This window comes from Miniopterus schreibersii, assembly GCF_964146895.1.
Source record: "Miniopterus schreibersii genome assembly, chromosome: 17".
In the NCBI taxonomy this organism is placed as follows: domain Eukaryota; kingdom Metazoa; phylum Chordata; class Mammalia; order Chiroptera; family Miniopteridae; genus Miniopterus; species Miniopterus schreibersii.
Genome location: NC_138117.1, coordinates 28,618,352 through 28,636,604, shown reverse-complemented (window position 1 = coordinate 28,636,604; position 18,253 = coordinate 28,618,352). Strand labels below are relative to the sequence as shown.

At 41.0% G+C, this 18,253-nt stretch overlaps 1 protein-coding gene across 3 annotated transcripts in view; it reads left to right on the top strand.

The window, feature by feature from the left end:
- The window catches only part of JPH1 (junctophilin 1), a 76,952-nt gene extending 62,056 nt beyond the window's left edge, over positions 1-14,896 (top strand). Inside the window, exons 4-6 of one of the 3 annotated variants that reach the window (XM_081116780.1) lie at positions 5,037-5,680; positions 12,333-12,428; positions 12,894-14,896. In XM_081116780.1, coding sequence (XP_080972906.1) covers positions 5,037-5,680; positions 12,333-12,413 — 725 coding nt within the window. In that variant the 3' untranslated portion in view covers positions 12,414-12,428; positions 12,894-14,896. Of the gene's footprint in view, positions 1-5,036; positions 5,681-12,332; positions 12,429-12,890 lie in introns of all 3 variants that reach the window. The other 2 variants (XM_081116782.1, XM_081116781.1) reach the window with 2 other exon arrangements.
- The last annotated feature ends 3,357 nt before the right edge of the window (positions 14,897-18,253 follow it).

Genomic DNA, 18,253 nt, shown 5'->3' with positions numbered 1-18,253 from the left:
AAATCTCATTTGCAGCCACTCACCCTGCAATATTGTGTCTGATATATCTCCTCAGGCAAGGGAAACAAAAATAAATAAATGGGACTACATCAAACTAAAGTTTTTGCACAGCAAAGGAAACTGTCAACAAAATGAAAAGATAATCCAGTGAATGGGAGAATATATTCACCAATGATATATCTGATAAGGGGTTAATATCCAAAATTTATGAAGGACTTATAAAACTCAACACCAATAAAATAAACAATCCAGTTAAAAAATGGGCAAAGGACTTGAATAGACACTTCTCCAAAGAGGACGTACAGATGGCCAGGAGACATATAAGAAGATGCTTAATGTCACTAATCCTCAGAGAGATGCAAAGTAAAACCACAGTGAGGTATCACCTCACACCTGCTAGAATGGCTACCATCAATAAGTCAACAAGGCTAATTCAAAAGAACATATGCACCCCTGTGTTCATTGCAACATTATTTACAATAGCCAAGATTTGGATGCAGCCCAAGGGCCCATCAGCAGATGAGTGGATAAAAAAGCTGTGGTGTATTTACACAGTGGAATACTACTCAGCCATAAAAGCAAAGGCAATCTTACCTTTTGCAACAGTGGGTATGGGCCTGGAGAGTTATTATGCTCAGTGAATTAAGCCAGTCAGAGAAAGACAAGTACCATATGATTTCACTGATATGTGGAACCTAATGAACAACAAAATAAACTAAAACAAAACAGAAACAGACTCATAGACATAGAGAAAGACTGACAGGAGAGGGGCTGGGAGGCTGGGTGAAGGGATTAAGCAAAAACAACATTCAGACAACAGCATGGTGATTACAGAAGGAAAGGGGCTGGGGGGAGTTAGAAGAGAGTAAAGGGGAGATAAATGGTGATAGGAGACTTGACGTGGGGTGGTGAACACACATTTGTACAGTGTACAAATGATATACTATAGGACTGTACACCTGAAACCTATATAGTTTTATTAACCAATGTCACACCAATAAATTCAATAAAAAAATTTTTTAAAGTTAGAAATAAAGCACATTTTCATTATGTAATTTTCCATGCCTATCATTAATATGTAAATTTTACGGTGAAGACGAGAAGCATTCTGGAACAGATAACTTCCCAACTCGCCAAAATCCAAACCAATTTTTTCATAGAAAATGGGAAATGGAATAATCTGTTAATACTTGATGAATAATTCATGATTTTGCTGGTTATTCTACCACTTAGTACACAGTTGTGAAACTGAATGAGTGCCAGCTATGTGCAAGGGACAGGAATGGATGTCTACGGACAAGACTGCTATGGCCGGGTTCAGACATAGCGGTATTGTCAGGGACGGGACTAAAGTCCCGTAGGAAAGTGGTTTTCTTTCCATACTGCACATAAAAGTGCTTCTCCTTCCAGCTATATAATCTCTTCAGAACTTTTCAATGTGGTTCTGCTTTACTGAAGGGGAGTCTCCATAGAAGATACCTCATTTCTAATTCAAGACCTCTCATGTTGCTACAGAGTGTCTGCTATGGAGCACTGCCCTTGTGGACATTTGTTTTGGGGGAACCTTCGTGGTGCTGCTTCTGCCCGTAGCCAGCCCACTGAGGCTCACCTGTGACAACTAGCTGGGTACCCTGCTGTTAACTATCTGCCATAGCTGTTCAGAGCCTTCCTGCCCACTGTAACCAGTAACCTCTCAATGCTGGTGAATGATGTTTGGTGAATGTTCTTGTTTTATATTGTGTAGTATGTCAGTGAGCATGTGACCTACATCCCAATAGGAATCCTCAGGGGAGAAACCCCTTAAGATTCATAGAGCCTGTCTATAAAAACAGATGAAAATGCCTTATGCAGCAGCAGTTGCCACCCTTTTCCTCCCTGGCACTGTTCTGACTAGTATTTTTCATGAACCGCTGGATCTCATCGGCTTCACGCTGCTGGCCTGGCGATGCTGACATACATTCCTGCATTAAAACAAGTAGCAGGCACAACTTGTGCCTTCCAAGAAAGTAGTCCAGGAACAACTTCTGTCCCCTGCCTTATATTAATGACTCGTTTCCAAAGCATTTGATCCGATTCTGGAAATTTTCATTGTATCCTTGATCAGCTGCCCAGGCCCCATATGACGGCATCATTGGAATCGTTGCCACCTGGATGTAGTCCTGTAGGGCTGGGGTGAGGGCCACCACTGGTCAACGTGTTTTCTTGCTGCTTTCAAATGCCTGTGACTGGGTACGTTAGAATCTCCTGGAACATTTGTTAAACCTCAAGATTTCCAGGCTTTGATTCATCCTCATGAAATCAAAGTCTCTGGGAATCGTACCACGGGTGCCTCTGACAGGCAGCAGCTATGGAGCCACGGCTATGGAGGACATTTATTCCCTTATCCAGCTACTTTTAACACATAATAAAGCAAGGACTTTTTTAAATCTGACCTTTGGTGCTAGAGTGTACTTCCAACCTTCTAGTAAATTATTTCAGCTCCCCAGATTTTGAATTTCATCAGACGCCCTGTAGATAAATATGAATGAATATGCCTGAAAACTGTGTTTTAGGAGAGGGGAACAAGCAATCGTGGAAGAAATGCCTTTCCTAACACGTTCAGGACAGAAAAACTGTGTCTGAAGCAGCAACACCTCAGATTTTTACCGATCTAAGCGAGTGCTTAGAGTGGTATTTGAGAGTCGATAAACATAATGAATCCATTCAATAGAGTCCAAAATACAGCTTCATAAATCCATTAAGACATGTTCCTCCAGTGGCCAGAGTATTGCCAACTTGGCCTATTGATGGGAACGTAAGTTAACCCGGGAGAATTCTACTTACAAAAAGCATCTGAAAATGTGCTTTGTATTCAAGGACTGTCGCTCCATGCTCTTTTTCCAGATAACTAAAGCCTATTTCTTTAAGTGCCGACTTTTAAAAAATTACGTTTTCCTTGGATCCACGATGACTGAATTACCCGAGTTTCCCCCCAAGTGATCAGTCTCTTGCTGTCAGCTCTCGCTTGGTTGGCAGCTGCTTTGACAGAGGAGAGGTTTTGTGAAAAAAAGTGGGCAATGGGATGGGGAGAGGGACCGGTGCCGGCGACCTGGATGGGCGAGTGCAGCCCCGCCCTTGGGGCACTAGATCCCGGGCACAGCACCAAGAACGAGCTTGAATTCGGAAAAGAAACTGCAGCTTCTCCCTTTTCTTCATGTATGTGACAGGCCTCTCTCTGTGCTGACAATTTGTACTGCCCCTGGAGATGGAGGAGTTAAAAGAAAGTTGCCAACTCTTAAAAAGAGGGTGCTTATGCTGAGTTTAGAAAGGACATGTCCTTTGTTGTTGACATGCGATAGTGACCTGTTTGGGAAATTTGCACCCTTAGGGGTGGATTTGTCTTTGGAAGATAGAAGGTGGGATAATGCTATTATGTTTTTGGCCCTGAGTATACAACCTATAATTGTGGGGTCTTAGGAATCCTCATTTGTGAGCTTAAAATATTACATTATACGTTGCGTTCTATTTTAGCATAAGGATACATAGGGGCTCCGTGACATTTGGTTTTTCAGCTGCTACAGCTGTTTCCACATCAGTGAAGTCAGGAGAATGCCTGCTTCCTAGGATTTTGGTGAGGCTTGGAATTTTGGAAAATACCTTGTATTTAGCAGTCTCCTAACAAATTATTACTCAGACCACCACAGAAGAGCAATTAAAAGTGTAAGGAGGCAGTCTGTATTTTTAACAATTGAGGATAATTGGCCTTTGGCCCCTCAGGGGGCCAGAAGGAAAACGAACATTAGGATGCTGAGGGGTTGACAAGAGCTGAGCAAGTTCTGTCAGTAATTGGTGGGATGGTTTCTCCCTTGTATACGGCAGAGATGACACTGTCAGCTCCTGCCCATGTGCAGAGCAAAGGGCCAACTGCACTGGGTGACCTTGGCTTCACCTTGTGACATGAAAAGTGGCTGATGGTGGAGTAGTGGCCAGAGGATGTATGTGACCTGGCTCTAGGGGAGGGGCTGAGAGGGGAAGTCCCTAGCAGCAGGGCGCTGTCCTTGAGAGCCCCGCTGATGTCCCTTGCCTGGACCACTGACACCCTTAAACTCTTGAGACCGCTGCCATCTCATGATGCACTTTCTGTTTCTTTACTCCTCAATCCCTCCCCCACACACAGATCTCCCATATAAAATAACAATGCACCCGGGTCCCTTTTTTTAAATGAAAGGTTTCCCATTGATAAAAATAACATGGGATTGTTATAAACAATCCCAAAGTGTTCAGAAAACAATCCTGAGACCTGAGGGCCAAAGACGACTGCCCTGTGGTGACCGTGATGCCTGCAGCGCGAACCCTTGCTGGGCGGGCTCCGTGCGAGTCCTCTGTAAAGTGCAACCTGGACCGGAGACCTGGTTCCTAACCAGAGACTTGAAGTGGTCCTTTGAAGGAGGCTCATTAAAAATATGTTATCTGCAGGTTTGCCTCATATAGTTTAGACAATTATTAAATATTAAACACGCGAGTCGGTTTCACCGATACGAGTGTGTGATGTGTTTTAGTTATGCCACCTAATTTGAATATGCAGATCAGCCCGGTGTGGTCAGCATGAGCTCTGCCTCAGTGTTCTGCAGGCATCAGGGAAGTCACACGGCTTCACTCTTATGGCTCTCAAAATAGTACAAATAACCGTGTATATCAGTGTAAAAACACATTTTCAGCAATAACTAATCTTTTCTCTTGGGGAATGAAATGTGTTTGGCCTCGTAAGTATATTTAAAAGAAAAAGAAGAAAGGCTAAGCTGACTTACTGTATAGTTTTGCTGAGTCCTCACTTATCAGTAGGTTCTGTGACTAAGTGAAATAGGCATAATGAAACCAATTTCCCCACAGGCTACTTGATATAAGTTCCTAGGGCAGCTTATCAGCTTTATCACAAAATGACGCTGAATAAAATGACATTATTGGAGGACCTGCGGTATATACCTACTGTAAGGAACAAGCCTTTGTGCCTTATTTTTATTTTATTACCTTCCTTTCTGTTGTCACTTTCCCCCCAGGCCCAGATTATATCAAACAGAGATTTCAGGAAGGTGTAGATGCTAAAGAAAATCCAGAAGAAAAGATACCAGAAAAGCCACCTACACCAAAGGAATCTCCTCATTTTTATCGCAAAGGCACGACACCCCCAAGGTCTCCTGAGACAAGTCCCAAACAAAGCCACTCTCCCCAGCCTTCCCCCCAGCCCATGAGGAAGCAGAACCCCAGCTCAGGGGCCAGACTCAACCGAGACAAAAGGAGTGTGACTGATGAGCAGGTGACAGCCATCGTCAACAAGCCCTTGCTGTCAAAGGCTCCCTCCAAGGAGATGGGAGCCGTCATGGCCCCGTCCAAGTACTCTGGCCGCCACCACGTCCCCAACCCCAGTAACGGGGAGCTGCACTCTCAGTACCACGGCTACTACGTGAAACTGAATGCCCCCAAGCACCCTCTGGAAGACAGGCAGGAAGATGAAGGATCCGGCTACTCTTCCTCAGCGCTGGTGCATAAGTCATCCAACAAGTGGAGTCCCCCTAAGTCTGTGACAAAACCAGTTGCCAAAGAAAGCAAAGCTGAGCCAAAAGCTAAGAAGTCTGAACTTGCTATACCAAAGAATCCAGCAAGCAACGATTCGTGCCCTTCTTTGGAAAAAGAAGCCAATTCAGTAAGTTATCTACGACCTGTTTTCTCCTCCTTTCCTCACTCTGGTTCTTTCAGGTAGCAGCCTGGGGTGACTTGCACCTTGATGACAACTAGGCTCACAAAAGTCCTGACACGAACAGGGCTGTTTAGAGTAGATCTGAGCACGTTTGTAGCTGCAGACAGGAAAGAGCTCTCCAGGCAGAAATTCCTCTATGTTCACTCAGTCAGCCAGCCACCCACCTTAGACATCATTCAGGTGGGTTAGAACATGATCACCTCGGAGGGCATCACTTCCTGGGAGCTGTCTTAGTTGGACTGCTATCACAGACATACCATAGATTCGGTGGCTGAAACAATACATGTATTTTTCACCATTCTGGAGACTGGGGAGTCCCAAGGTCAAGTCCCAGGAGATTTGGTGTCTGATGAGAACCTACTTCCTGCTACATAGACCCCAGGCCACCTTCTCACTGTGTCCTCACACAGCTGAGAGAGAAAGCAAGCTCTTTCTGCCTCTTCTTTGTAATGGCACTAACCCATCATGAGAGCTCTATCCTCATAACCCGACTACCTCCCAAAGACCCCATCTCCAAATACCAGCACATTGTTGACTAGGGTTTCAACATGAATTCTGGAGGGACACAAACACGCAGTCCGTAACAAAAGCTGACTCCCTGGTGGATACAAAGCTCAGAGCTCTAGCCAAGAAGAGTGCTCCACCACCATTAGCTAAGTTCTTAGCCCACCTTTGGACCCCCCCAAAACAGTATCTTTAGATGAAAGAACATCTTTTCTAGCAACTGTGAATTATTCTCATCAATATTTATATTGGATTTTACTTAATTAAAACCACACTTTGCAACTAGAACATTTTTCTTTCCCATGTGAGAACTGAAAATTTTTCAACTGTTTAAGAAAATTACCTTGGTCTTCTAACCCCTCAGAGTGTTAGTGCTCCTGTGGCATTTCATATGTCTAGTAGATGCTGCTTTTATTATTAGTATTGAACATTTAAGATTTGTGTTATTCAACCAGAAAGCTTTCAGTTATTGATAACTCATTCGAATGAGATTGATTTGCTAATGATATACGGAATTCACATTTTATCAAATTCTGTAGAATTTATAAAATCTGAAGCTGAGTCATTTCTGATAAACAGTTGACCAACCTATTTATGTCTTTGGGACGGAGGTGTTGCTTGTTTATCCTAGCTTATGGAAGAAGCCACAGCCAACCCAATATTTACTAGTAATTTCAGAGACATATTTGCATAAAGGTGTGGGCTAATATCTTGGCCAACAAGAATATAATACAATTTCCTCATAGAGCTAAACAACTGAAATTCACCTTTTTAATTAACTTATATTTGAAATGTCTTAGGTTTGTTGACTTTGCTAATATCTATAAACACTAGTTCCCACCCTTTTTTTAATTACCTAAATATATGTTAATCAGATTACCTGGATTAACTTTGAGAGTCAGCCCCCATGGAGATAGACTGTTTTCAAAAGAGAATAAATTTGAGACTCTGACTATTCAGTAAGCATTCTTTTTTTTTTAGTTTAAACATTGATATTTCAGTATCCTCATATTATATCTATAATATACATGATATTATCACTATTGAAGTTGTTAAATGTAATAATTCACTTCTCATTTAGCTTTTTCAGAATTTTAATCCATAGATTAATAAAGCTTCCCATTTATATTAGTATTAGTTTGCCTAATTTACAAGAGGGAAATTCAAATAAATCAAGACCCTGTAGTTTATAGCTTTGGGTTCCCAGTAGTAGGGTTCAGTTGACTTCCAGAGCTGCCCAAGGGCAAGCATATGCTCTGCTGTGCTACAATTAGGTGAGCCTCCCCTAGCTCTTATCTGTAATAGTTTCTCTAAAAACTTCACAGTCTCCTTGTTTAGAAAAAGCATCTGTTTGACTTATGTGCAGAATTGTGTGATTCTTGGAGTTAGCCAGGCATCTCCAGCTCAGTAGGTTGGTCTCCAGGGTTCCCTTCCACACCCCAAGGAGAGAGGAGGCCGAGCAGCCCTCACCTCTGCCCGCCATGGGAACTGGGAGTCAGGATTGATGTGGCACCTTCGTGGGAAGATTTTAACAGCTAACCTTCTCTTCCTAATAATAACCAAAAGCTGCCTTTCACACCCGGATCACTGTTTTCTTCACAGAGTTAGGACATGACAAAATCACCATCGAGGCAGTCAGTGAACAACCTTTACAACCAGGGAGTACTACAGACAATTTTGAGATTTAAAAACACTGTATAAGTTAGAGGTTGATAAATAATGACTTGAAAATTCATAGGAACATTCACACTAAAGCAGACATTTGAAGGAAAACCAGAATGAATCAGCCAGTGCTCTTTGCGGGCAGCTGAAAGATCCAGTTTGAGTCAGAATTGCCATGTGTAGGGTGGCTATAGGGTGGCTCAGCAAACTGAATCCAGAATTTCAACCAGCTTATTGAGACAGTGCAGGCTAGTGGCTGAGGGTGTGAACTGTGGTGCCAAACTTCCTCACTTCAAATCCCAGCTGCTCTGTGACTTGGTTTCTTCATCCTGTTACCATAAAGTTATTGGGAAGTTTAAATGAGTTAATACTTATAAAGTTCTTAATAAGTATGGTAAGTGCTCAAAAACTATTGGCTATTAAGTTTGCTTCAACACTGTATTAGTTGAAGCATAACTAGTTGATAAATACAGTAAGTTCTCACTTAACATCAATACACAGGCACTTAGAAACCGAGACGAAGTGAAATGATGGGTAATGAAGCCAGTTCACCGCAGGCTAATTGATATAAACAAGAGTTAAGTTCCTACGGCATATTTCTGGTCACAAAACGATCACCAAAACACTTCTTATATTCAACACTGAAATAAATGTGAGCTATACATATATTTGAGAAAGATTAAAGACAAGTACTATCGTTCTTATTCCAGTTCAGGGTGGTGGGTGGCTGGAGCCTGTCCCAGCTGCTCAGGGAACAAGGCAAAACCCACCCTGGACAGGTTGCCCTTCCAGCGCAGGCCACTCACACCCAACCTCAGATTGGGACAATGGAGAAAGGCCAGTGCACCTCACGTGCACACCTTTGGGGTCTAGGAGGAAACCCACACAGACACAGAACGGGAAAACTCCACATAGATAGTAGCCCTGGCCAGGAATCAGGTTTTTTTCTCCATCTTACAACGAAATCATGTTGAACGAAACAACCTTATTTGAGAACCTGCTGTATTCCAGTAGACTGACCCGTCCAGTCCTCAGGATCACCCAGGCAATTGACCTACTAGAAATCTAGAGAATCTTCTGGGGCACAGGCTATCACTGAGAGCAAATTACTTACTTGAATCTGAGAGGGGGTGAAGGGAAGCCATAGCAGGGATTATTCTGCAACCCCCTGGGGAAGTTTGTGGCTCCCATGGGCAGGGTCCGCATGTAGACTCATGTGATAAAATTTTTGAAGGATTTTGCAACCTGGCAACTAGGGTAGGAGTCAGTAGAGGCATCTTTAGAGCCTTGTCAGATAGAGTGGTGAGGGGTCTTCTAATTAAGAATCACAACCCTACTCAGCCAGCGTGGCTCAGCAGTTGAGCATCTACCTATGATCCAGGCAACTGCGGTTCCATTCCCAGTCAGGGCACATGCCCGGGTTGCAGGCTCGATCCCCAGCAGGGGGCGTGCAGGAGGCAGCCGATCAATGACTCTCATCATTGATGTTTCTCTCTCTCTCTCCCTCTCCCTTCCTCTCTCGGAAATCAATAAAGACATATTTAAAAAAAAGAATCGCGACCCCTTCTGGAAACTGCCTGTCCTTTTTCCCACCCATTCCTCTGATCGGCTTCCAAGTTCATTTTGAGATTTACCTGTTGTTTCTTTTGAACTGTTGAAAAACTTCAAGCATTCCTGCCAGGTCATGTTTGAACCACACAAATACACACACAATGAAAATGTCCGATCCATATAATTAAATTTTGCTGTTAATACTAAACTGAGCTTTGGTCTTTCACGTTTTTGGAGAAGTTTTCCATTTCACATAAATAAACTATACTGTTTAGCAGGAAATTCCTTATCATTTCAAATGAATGGGTAGTCTTAAAGAAAAAACAGATTGACTTCTCAAGTTAGAATGACTTCCCATATTTTGACTTCCAGCACTTTATTTTCTAACTGCCTGAAATTGTCTTCCAACTGAGATTTGCACTTTGCCCTGAAACAGCTTCCTTGTGACACCTGTCCCAGTCAGTCTTGAAAAGCAAGACTGATTTTTTTTCCATTTTGCTATTTTAAGCTACAACTGGCCCCCGGTCATATTTATGGAACTTCACCTTAAAGCTTTCCACCCTGAAGAACACAGAGCTCGCGTCCTGATGTCTGCCCCTCACACGCAGCGTCCCAGAGTTCACTTGTCACCTGGTGGTTGGTTGAACCTTTTGTTGCTGGTTTACCCTCATCTTTACTGAATCATCTTTAAAGATAACTTTATGAATGGTAGGATAAATGGGTGTGTATATTAGAATATATACAGGATACATATATGTTCAGTAGGAGAATTTCCTCATCTCCTTTCATATCACTGTCTTTGGGAATTAAATCCACTGACCCAGAGAGTTGAAACGATCCCAAAATTCATAACACCTTCGTGAGCAAAAGCTAATCAAAGTTTATAGAATCCATAGCATTTCCTTAATCTCCATGCTGTTGTGATGTTAAAAGATCATCTGAATTATTTCCTGAGTTGTAAGAGTTCCCTCGTGTTATGTCCTAAGTTCACCATGATTGAGAATTGCCTGGGTTAGTACTCCCCTAGTTCCTTACAAACAAGCATTCTAAAAGAAACATGGGTCATTCTCAAAATATGTTTTTCTGGTATTATGGAAGCATAGGGTATAGATGAAAGTGCCATTTTAAAGCCATTGATGGGAAATTATTATTTTTAAACCGAGGCCTGTGGCTTTCATAGGGATGTAGAGAAAAGGGCATGGGCTCGGAAGTGAGCAGACTGAAGTTTAATTCTAGTTCTAATTTGTTCAAACTGGCTGAGTTAACAACCTTGGGCAACACACCCTCTCAGCTCTGTAAAATGGAACTAATAATCACTTGTGAAGAATTTTTAAAAATAACCTGCAGAGGCATCTCAGCCCACTGCCTGGCATACCAAGACCTGCAGTAAATGTTTGTTTTTTCCTTTCATTTACTTGGGGTTCAGGAGCTAGGTAGGGTTTTGCTTCTTCCTAACAATACCTATGGCAAGGGCACCCAGTATACCTCCTCCTTCCTCCAGCCTGATTGTACTAGTCGCCCTGTTCTTTTAATGTCATGGATTAGTCTGTTCACCATATCCGTGTCACCTGGAAAAGTGACAGAAGATGGTAGGTTTTCATTAAACATTGGTTGCCTGAATGAGTGGGGCAACCACTATGTGTGGGTGCACAGTGGTGAACAAGGCAGGGCCCTTGCCACTGTGGAACTCAGTCGGGGGGAGGGGGAGGGGGCAACAGCAGTTAACAAAAATGACAATAAGGTGTGAAGTTAGAATAGAGAAAAAATGGGGCACCCACCCTACCAGGGAGGTGACCTCCTTAAAGGATGTATGACCCAAGCCCCAGACCCTGCAAGATGAGCACTGGACCAATGGCAGTTCCAATCTTACTAACTCCATCCCCCAAAATTACAACAAGACATTTGAGGACTAACAGTTTCACTGTGGTCTCACTGGCTATTCAAACATAGTACAACTGTTTTCTCATCTTTAAACTAAGAACAAAACTACCTTCCCACCTAAGTCATGAGGCCAGCTTTAGAACACTTTTAAAGCTATTTTAAAAATATTTAAGATGCTATTTTAATAACAAATACCAAGATTGTTTGTCTTCATAATAAAGATGTCCAAGCTTGGGCAGATCTGAAAAGGTGGGTCATATAAGGCTGGTTTGTTTGTTTGTTTTAAACAAGCAAAGTTTGGGTACCTTAGGCTCTGTGGTATTTATTACAACAGTATTTATCAAAATAGGATTCTGCGATTTCTTAAGTATAACTTGACTTCTGAAAGGTTAGAGTTATGAGCAGAGAAACAACAAAATTAAACCCGTAAAATAATTTCTAAAAGTGTTTGACTTCCCACTTGCAGTGTTTACTTTAAAGAAGGGGTTGTGTCCAAAAAAGACAACCAGAGAAAGCAAGAGAGAACCTCATTTTAAGTTTTCCCAGTATTATTTCAGGGAGGCCTCACCGTCCGGCATATTTGACTCCCACATGCTAACTGCCTTTACGAGGAAATAAATCTTCCCAGTCCAGATTGTGCCTTAACAAAAAATGCATATCTAATCCACATTAGTTCCTAACCTTGTTAGGTGAACTGCGTCTCACCCAGGCTGTTGCCCAATGTTTCGAGGTGAATGTAGCAGGTTATTTTTTTAAGTCATAGTTTAGATTTAGTCAAGGCAGGATTCATTTTTAAGTGAAAGTTCAGAGATGGCTCCATCTAAACACGGCATTGCTATTTTTAGTTTATACCTTTTGTAACTGCTGTCATTATCCATGCCTTATTTACCGCATCTGTGTTGGGTATTTTTATATTTTTAGTAATTGCTTTTGAGGGCTAATTTATGTACTGATGTTAAAATGGAAAAGTTATGCTTGTTTTGTTCTGTTTTATTTCCAGGGCCCTAATTCAGTCATGATTGTCCTTGTCATGCTGTTGAATATCGGGTTGGCCATTCTTTTTGTTCACTTTCTAACCTGATTGGAGTTAGGAAAGGTAAGACTAGCCTTCATTTCTATATACAGATCACAAAATAGAGCATTCTTTTCCCATATTCAAATCCACACGCTTTTGAACAACTACGTATTGTCCTTCACTTTCATTTTGGCTGTGCCTGAGTGTGATTCGACATAGTTACTCAATGATACAACTGTTCTGACCCTTCGGTGAAGTCATGACAACTAGTAGCGTTAGCCCCCGGTTCTCCCCAGTGGTGTCATCAGCCCTTTACATGGCGTACCCCGGGGGGTCAGACTCAGACTCAGACACAGGGCGGGAGGCTGGGAAGTAGGATGGGCCCTGAGAGAGCAGCCGAACTTGGAAAATGCAGCCAGAGGCCCCGCTCGGTTCCCTTGGGGGCGCTCAGTGGCTTTGGGGTCCCGCGGGAGCTGAAGCAAGCAGCCGTGCTGGCGCGAGCGCAAAACTTAATAATCAATTCTTTTTTAAAATCTGCTGAAGCAGCCCCATCCGGCGAAGTTCTTGGCACTGGCTACTCCATCTGTCCTAGCAGAGTGTGACTAAACTGGAAATGTATGGAGCCGCGTGTTTTGTTGTTGATGGAAGCCAACAGCTGCCTTACTATTTTACCATCTGACGTTTGCAGCAGGGAGCCGGGGAAACAAACGACCGACCCGGGGAATGCGGCCGGGGGATTGGGTTGCGGCCGCCGCCTCGCCAGCGCTCCTGTCGCGGCACCAGGACGAGGTCGCAGCGTCACTCAGCAGTCTTACGCCATGACCTGCTGCTTTCACGCTCCCGAGTGCTCCGGGGGAGAACGTTGCGTTTGCTTGTGCACGACTATTTTTGCTGTTTATTTAAATAGGATGTGTGGTCACCTGCCGCGCGCGGTCCTGGCCAGATGAAACACACACGTTGCATCTCAAGGAAAAGAAACAACAGAATTCTAGAGAAAAATGTGTTGATTTTGACAGCAATACATCATTTTTTTTTAAATGTCATTTAGTCTTCCTAACCCTTTGGTGAAAGGCTGTTTATCTTTAAAATTTAGCAATGTGAAAGCGTTATACCTTCCTAAGACATAACTTTCAATATCTTTAACGTTACTGAGATGAATTATTTATGCACTTGGGAAGTGCTAACTTCTAAAAGCCGAAAGACAACAAAATTCTAAGAAGTCAGAATATTGCATGGGTTGCAGTAATTGGTGTTTAAAGGATTCAGTTTCATTGCTGACGTACTTTACAACCAAATAAAATCTTGTCAGTGGCTATGTTAATTCCCATGAAAGTTAAGCAAGATGCTATTAATAACTGCGTTTCTCTTTTTTTTTTCCAACTAAAAATTTTTGTTGAATACATTCAGGTAGAGCATAAAGCTTTGTAAAATCACTGCTTCTCAATTTTATGCCTTTCGTGTTTTTCAAAGTTTTTTTAAATTTTATTTCACATCTTAAAGGCTTAGATGTTTTTGTTTAAATATTTGTCTTTCGCCGTCCTTTGTTATTCTGGCATAATCTGATTTTTTTTGCTGTTTTATAATTTATCCTTTATTATTCAGAAGCATGCTTACTTCAAGAAACTACATGGTCTTTCAAAAAGTAATTATTTAAAAAGAAATCAGGGGAGGAAAGGTTTCTGTTAGATCTCTATGAACCATTACATTGTGGAGAGGGAGCTATTCCTTAATATTTTCACCATCTGCATGGTTTAATCCAGTTCTCTTTGCCTTATTTGCTACCTTTTCAATGCAGAAGAGACAAGTCACGTGTTAGCACAGGTGCAGACTGGATGCTTTGTCACCTGCAGAGCAGTACCCAGTGGTGTTTTTTGCAGAAGTAAAATATGTTGAGAATCCTGGGTGTGACCAATATGGAATAAAGGAGAAAGCAGAAAGAGAGCAAATGGAAGTTACAACTTGTATATTTATTTATTTTTTACACTTTGCTTTGACTTTTAAATTTAGGAAGTACGTTTTTACCCAAGAAACGTTTAAGTTCCTGTGTCAGTCTCAATACTCTCACTTCTCCTTCCTAACCCCGTAGCTCTTTACGCTGGGAAAGCTGATTTTTTTAAAAATAAAATATTTAATCTTATTAAGTGTTTATTTAAAATGTGTAATGCTTTGAAATAATGGGTAACAGATAACGAAAGGATATGTTTATACAGTGAGCATGTTGGTTCCATTTATAAATATATGTATGATTTATAAGCTTTTTTAAAACAAAGCCCAAATTGTCGGTATTTTTCTAAAATGTGCACAGCTGTATTTTACATGAAAGGCTCTTTCTAAGGGGTTGTTATACTGTACTCTACATTTTGGACAGCACATGAAGTCTGCCAGTGTACTTAATAAAACATGACTTTATTTAAAGTTTCTTGCTGTGAAAAAGAACTCCCTACCTGTGAGTTCCTTTATTTATAATCCTTGAAACCAAAATGTATAATGTACAGTTTTCACAACTGTATCTGCTCTAATAAAAAAAGAAGTTGGTTATTTAAAAGGTTGCAGGTGTGTTTCCTTTGTGCATAAATTACTGTCTGGAGTTATGTGGAATTTTTGATGGTGGTGGTGGTGAAAGAAAGAGCTGCTGAAAAATTAACAATAGAAATGGGGGGGCGCTCAAAGAAGCCATGTGGCAGAAAGTAGCTGTCCTACACCATTATTTCTTTTCTACATTTCTTTCATCCTGAGCCTTCCAGATAATGTTACAAAATAAGATCCACTGTTCTGGTTCTTGCCTTCATTAATTGGATTAGTGCCCTGTCCAGGGTTTCAGGTCTGCTCCTGTTTTTTAAGGAAAACTCAGAGTTGGAGTCAGTTTCCTCCCTGCATAGGTACTTTTCAATTAATTCAAGTTTTTTGAACATTGTGCCCCAAATAAGTTAATACATTGCTGTAGCCCCTACTGCTTAAGCACACTACCGGAAGCTTAGGCCAATGAGCAGTCAAATGAACCTGCTGTCACTAGAACTTCCAGCCACTGGGAGCCCTTTGAAGCCATCCTCAGTGCTGGCCTAGGCAAGCTGCCTGGGAGGTATAATAAGAGGACCTTCTCCAGAACAGCTTCCCTGGGAGCTGCCAGGGTGCTTTTAAATGCCCAGGTTTGTCACTCCTGTTGAGGGCTGATCTATTGGAGACCTCCATATAAATAATGCACAAAGTTACCACCTCTAGCTACTAACAGATTTATCAATTTAAAGATGAATCTCCTAGCAAATCCTAAAGGAACACAACACAGAACAGACTGTTTTGGAGCAAGCAGGAAAAGCACAGGGTGCTAGAAAGATTATTGAGTCCAGATTTATGTCCAAACCACAGGTGTTGATGCTTGTAGCCAAAGCTCGGGAGAAGAATGTGGTTGGGAAAAATCTGGAAAATATTCTGCATGCTCAGTTAATGTAATCAATATTTCAAGAGTTGTGGTGAGCAGGCTCCTAGACTCACACTCAGTGCAACCTGTTGCCCTCCTCTCATGTTCTGGGAAGTTGTGTAGCCCCGTCTTTCCAACTTCACATGGAGCTATAGACATGGCACAGTCTGCCCGTCCATGGGAACAGTTCACAAGGCTGTGTTTGATTATCCCAGGTTTGTGAACAATGTCCAACATTTCATTCTTACTCCAAAAGTACTGAAAAGTACTTTAGTGTTCTCACCTATATTCTGTATAGGTGTCGGATTAATAGAAGTAGGAGAAAATAACAAAATACATATCATGTGATGAATATGGATGAATGTCATGATTATGAATGGACTTCTGGCTATGGTCCTGATTGTCAGTCCTCCTCTAATCTGTCCCCCTGGTTTTTTCTCTGTAAAATGGGTGGTGACCACAGTACTGACCTCACAGGCTGGTTGTGAGGATGAAATAAGCTCATTTAATTCAAGTGCTTGGTACAGTGCCTGGCACATAGCAACTGCTTCGTGTTAGATTTTACTAACTGATGGAACTAGGAAAAAAATATTAAATGCCTGTAAGTGTCTCAAACATGTTAAAAAATATATAGTGGGATCCCACTAAAGGCCTCTTTATAAGGGTTAATTATGTCACAGGCCATAGGATATACAAGAAATAAAGAGGAATCCAAAAACAACACTATAGGAAGTCATCAACTTACAAGAAAAGAGAGCAAGAGAATAAAAAAGGAACGCAGAACTACAAAAACAGAAAAGAGTAAAATAACAAAACTACATACCTAGCAATAATTACTTTAAATGTAAATGGACTAAATGCTCCAAACAAATGGCATAGGGTGGTTGAATGGATTTTTTTTAAAAAAATCACCCAGACATGTGCTGCCTACAAGAGACCCACTTCAGATCAAAAGATACAAACTGAAAGTAAAGAGATGTTGATATTTCATGCAGATGGAAACAAAGGAAAATGCTCAGGTAGCAGTATTATATCAGGGAAAATATACTTTAAAATAAAGACTAACAAGAAACAAAGAAGGGCATTTCATAGTGATAAAGGGATCAATCCAACAAGAGGATATAACTCTTGTAAACATTTGCAAACCCAACGTAGGAGCACCTAAATATATAAAGCAAATATTTATGGACATATAGGGAAAGATCAAGAGTAATGCAATAATAGTAGGGGAATTTAATGCCCCATTGACATCAATGGATAGGTCAGTCAGCCAGATGGAAAATTAACAAGGAAACAGTGGCATTAAATGACACATTAGGCCAGATGGATTTAATTTTAGGGTATTTCACCCCAAAGCAGCAGAATATACATTTTTCAAGTGCACATGGAACATTTTCCAGGATAGACAAGGATAAGCCACAAAGCAAGTTTTAATGAATTTAAGATTTTAATCATATCAAGTATCTTTTCTGATCACAATGGTATGAAACTAGTAATCAATTACAAGAAGAAAACTAAAAAACACACAAACTTGTGGAGGCTAAATAACATGCTACTAAACAATGAATGGGTTAACAATGAGATCAAAGAACAAGTCAAAAGATACCTTGAGACAAATGAAAATGAAAACACAATGACGCAAAATCTATGGAACACAGCCAAGGAACTTCTAATAGGGAAATTTATAGCAATACAGGCCTACCTGATGAAAGAAGAAAATTCTCAAATATACAATCTAATCTTACACTAGGACCTAGAAAAAGAACAAAGCCCAAGTGAGTAGCGGGGAGAAAAAATCAAGATCAGAGTGGAAATAAAATAAAGTCTTAAAAAATAATAATAATAAAAACAATAGAAAAGACCAATGAAACCAAGAGCTGGTTTTTTGAAAAATAAACAAAATTGATAAATCCTTAGACAGACTCATCAAGAAAAAAAGAAAGAAAGAAATAAATAAAATCAGAAATGAAAGAAATGACAACCGACATGACAGAAATACAAAGACTGATAAGGAAATACTACAAACAATTATATGCCAGCACATTGGACAGTCTTTAAGAAATTGATAAGTTCCTAGAAAATACAACTTTCCAAGGCTTATTCAGGAAGGGAAAAAATCTGAAAAGATCAATAACTGCTCATGAAATCTAATCAGTAATCAAAAATTTCCCAGCAAACAAAAGCCCTGGACCAGATGACTTCACAGGTTGATCTTACCAAACATTTAAAGAAGAATTAATACTTATCCTTCTAAAACTATTACAGAAAATTTTAGAGGAGGGAAGGCTCCCAAACTCATTTTATGAGGCCAGCGTGATAACAAAAATGACAAAGACACTACAAAAAAAGAAAATTATAGACCAATATCCCTGATAAACACAGATGCAAAAATCCTCAACAAAATATTAGCAAACTGGATCCAACAATACATTAAAAAGATCACATACCACGATCAAGTGGGATTTATTCCCAAGATGCAAGGTTGGTTCAA